The sequence below is a fragment of the Aethalodelphis obliquidens genome, unplaced genomic scaffold (assembly GCF_003676395.1).
Source record: "Aethalodelphis obliquidens isolate GAN/ISIS:26980383/991018 unplaced genomic scaffold, ASM367639v1 scaffold2148, whole genome shotgun sequence".
Lineage (NCBI taxonomy): Eukaryota > Metazoa > Chordata > Mammalia > Artiodactyla > Delphinidae > Aethalodelphis > Aethalodelphis obliquidens.
Genome location: NW_020840055.1, coordinates 1 through 4035, shown reverse-complemented (window position 1 = coordinate 4035; position 4035 = coordinate 1). Strand labels below are relative to the sequence as shown.

Genomic DNA, 4035 nt, shown 5'->3' with positions numbered 1-4035 from the left:
GTGACGGTGATGGTGATGTTGTACTCGGCTCTGCTCTCTCTGTCCAGCGCTCCTTCTGTTACCAAGGCGTAGAAATTTTCTACAGAAATTTTCAGAAGGAATGGGAGATGGTCTTGGATGTAACACATCATTTTGCCATTGTCCCCGGCGTCTGGATCTGAAATTCCGAAAATAGCGACCACAGTGTCAGGGGTGTTTTCTGGGATATCATTCATGAGTAATGACATGGTCAATTCAGGGGCGTTGTCGTTTACATCCGTCACTTCTATGGCTACAGTGCATTTTCCTGAAAGACCCCCACCGTCTGAGGCCTCAATTTCCATACGGTAAGATCGAATTTCCTCAAAATCCAACATTTTTTTTAATCGAATATCCCCCGTTACTGTGTTGATTTCAAAGGCCTGAATGACTTGATTTGATGATTGGAAAAATGAGTAGGAGAGCTCTCCGTGGGTCCCAGCATCCAAATCTCTGGCAGAGACAGTGATGACAAGGGAGCCTATAGGGCTGTTCTCTGGGACCTGCACCTCGTAGAGCTGCTGAGCAAATTCAGGGGCGTTGTCATTTATGTCCAAGACCATGATGAGAACCTGGGAAGTCCCAGTCTTTGGCGGTGACCCACCATCCAGCGCCGTGAGGGTTAACCTGAGCTCTGGCTGCTCCTCACGGTCCAGCTCTTTGGCCAGCACCAGCTCCGGGTATTTCCTGCCGTCGCTGCGATTTCGAGTGAAAAGGTGGAAATGGAAGTTGGTGCTAATTGTGTAGTTCTGAACTGTGTTACTGCCCACATCTAAATCTTGAGCTATTTTCAAAGGAAATGCGGTTCCTGTATGGCTACTTTCTGAGATTTTCAGTAGGATTTCATTTTCCAGGAACTCAGGGGCATGGTCATTTACGTCTTGGAGCTGTAATTCACCTTGAATAAACTGCACCGGGTTTTTCAGTAACACCTGGAAATGCAGTATACATGGATCCATGTCACCGCACAACTCTTCCCGGTCCAGTTTTTCTTTTAGGAGCAAATTCCCACTCTTGTGCTCGACCTGCAAATGCTGTTTATTCCCTTTGGAAAGAATCCGGGCGCCCCGCGAGGCCAGCTCTCCTAAGCCCAACCCCAGATCTTTTGCTAGGTTGGCCACAAATGAGCCGCTGTGTCTCTCTTCTAGAACGGAATACTTAATGACCGCACCACCCACCTCCCACAATAGTAATAGAATAATAATGGCAGTCACTTGCCTTTTTTGCGTCGCTTTGGGTAGCGGCGTCTCCATGGTTCCTCCGGGTCTAAAAGATGCAGTATTTAATCACAAAATAATTGTTTTGCAGCCAACTCTGCTATCTTGGTTCAGTAATCTTGAGTTAGCTCTTAACGTTGACAGGGGGATAGCTGCCTCTCTGAAATCTTCTTTACCCATCAGTGTGAATGTTTCCTTTGTGAGCTGCCAGAAACGGATCGGTTTTTATGGAGTCTGGGAGCATGCAGCGACAGTTTTTCACTCTCTTAACCTGCAGCGCCACCAAGCGTTCTGCTTCACAACTTCAGGTAGTCTTTATTTCAAAGAGTAACGTAATAATAGCTAAACTGCATTGAACACCTTTTGGGTCATAGAGTGTTATAAACTCCTTTCCCCCTCACCTGTGATGCAGTTTTGTTCAAGTATCTAACAACAGTTGTGAGAGCAAAGTAATACCTATTTATCTATATATTCATCTTCTCTATAAAGGTACAAGTTCAGTAGACAAAACTGGGCTCAAGATAATTTTATTTATTTATTTAATAAGTATTTCTCTGTGCAGGAATTTTTCTAGCTTCTCAGGATAAAGCGGTAAATTAAACACAAAAATTCTTGCTCTCAGGAGCTTACATTCTATTACAAATATACGAATTTGTTCTATCGTGTTAGAAGAAGTTATAAAATTTTAAATCCAGTTTCTACTCCCAGTCAAATTGCAGTGTGCCTGTAACTTCTGAAAAATGTGATTTCTTTTCAGTCTCTGTATACATAACCTTGGGGAATTTTTTTTCCTTCATAAACTCATTGTGTGCATAGCTCACTAAAGTTGAGAAGAAATGCCCATTTGTTTTATTGGAAATCAGTAAGTTCTGAATTCAGGCAATGTCTTTCTGCAAACATGAAGAAGGCAATAAAGCCAATGAAGTCAAACATATACTTTCTAGGGAAGGGTTTTGACCTGTCAGCATTGGACAGGGCCCATCCCAGTGTACACCCTCTGGAACTGTGCAGATGGGGTTACTGAAAAAATCCACTGCAACAAGTAAAGCCATGTGGTTGGAGTAAGAAGCAGTTCCCCCAAAGAAGAATGAAGGAGGAGAGGGGAAATATCTGGTAATACAAAACAGTAAGGGTTCCCTACACTCATTGAATTGATCAGTAATCATCCCTGACAAAAGAGCCATGATAGTTCATTTATTTGGACACAGAACACAGCTAAATATAATTTAGTTAAGCCCAGTTCCATTTTAATTAAGGATAAAAAGAAAATATTCACTCAATTGTCACTGCCAGACTTTGATGGGACCTTGTAAAGAGGGATATTTCATAAAATACTACAAATATAACCAACAAAAATAAAATCAAATATGGGTTAAACTGTGAAAGTAAATGATTTTGTGGTTAATAAAGATAAACGGTGCATACACAGGGCTGGAAGGGAAAATCTGACATAAGCTAGTAACCTGCTGCTCATAACTTACTTAGGGCTTGGCAGGTATCACACATATAGAAGGAGGAGGAGTTTGAAAAGTATAATTTGGATTTTACCAAAAATACCTCTGAACTTGCAAACTGTTAGACAAAGACAAGGAGATAAAATGTACTCTCAAGCACTTTATATTCTGTAATAGAGATTAGGGTGAACAAGGATGTTTTCTGTTTAGAAGGAAAGTTAAAACAGTGATATTTAATAATTTCACTTATTGGCAAGGATACTATATTGTAAAGAGAATATTAGTATTACTAATTCCTTGAAAGTTATTTTTTTAAATTCACTATTGGTATGTTAATAACATTTAGCAAATATTTATTAAGCATTTATAATTGGCTTGGTGTTGTTTTAAAAGGGCCAGCATATTCTTATATGAAGCTCACAAACTAATTTAATGTGTTGATAATTTTGTTAAGTCTATATTCATAGAATATATGTATTGGCTATTGTGGTATACTGAAATACACATAAATATGAATGGCTATTTTAGCATTTAGTCATCTTTAGCGTTTATCTTTAGTTTTCCACACTTTAGTTACCCTAAACTTATATTGGGAATACAAAACAGTAAGTGTTCCCTACACTTATTGAATTGATTGGTAATCATCCCTGACAAAAGAGTCATGATAGTTCACTTATTTGGACACAGAACACAGCTAAATATAATTTAGTTAAGCCCAGTTCCATTTTAAATAATATCAAATACATTCAATAATATCACATTAAAATTTTAAATATTTGATTAAATAATATTAAATACATTAAAACTTTTTCCCTACATAGCAGTAGTGATAACAATTGTCACCACTACTTAGAAATACAATCTTAAGGACTTTGGAATATAATTTTTGTAAAAAGGATAGATTATTCAATTAAAAATTGTTTAAATAATGCAAATAAAAATTTACTTTTGTTCAAATTTTCAAATATACTTGAGTGAGAGTAATTTTTAAAAACTACTAACGATAATATAGGGAAAATACTGTGCATACCCAGTACCTGATTTTTTAAAATTTCACCCTAAGGAACAGTAATAAAATAATCAGGAAAACGGACCGTCAGTATTATGCATTAGTAACATGTAGGTTTAACTTAAAAGAGATTTCTAACTTATTAAGTAGGGTTTAATAAAATAATCCGATACTTAACTGAACAGGAAACTATTCCGAACGGTGGGGTTTTCCTCCATTTCCCTCCTAGTGCCCTGGGGAGGGAAGTTAGGGTGAATAGGTTTCAGAAACTTGAACTCGCTGGTCCCAGGGCCTCCCGTCAGACACACCTCGTACTGGTAGCTCTGGGACAGGGTCC

General features: G+C 38.3%; 1 protein-coding gene across 1 annotated transcript; it reads right to left on the bottom strand.

The window, feature by feature from the left end:
• Positions 1–5: 5 nt before the first annotated feature.
• LOC113617163 (protocadherin beta-17-like) lies at positions 6–3529 on the bottom strand (the record flags this gene model as incomplete). Its single annotated transcript, XM_027100435.1, has 1 exon — positions 6–3529. A coding segment is annotated over exon 1 (1266 nt), but the record flags the coding sequence as incomplete, so codon positions are not given.
• Positions 3530–4035: the final 506 nt, after the last annotated feature.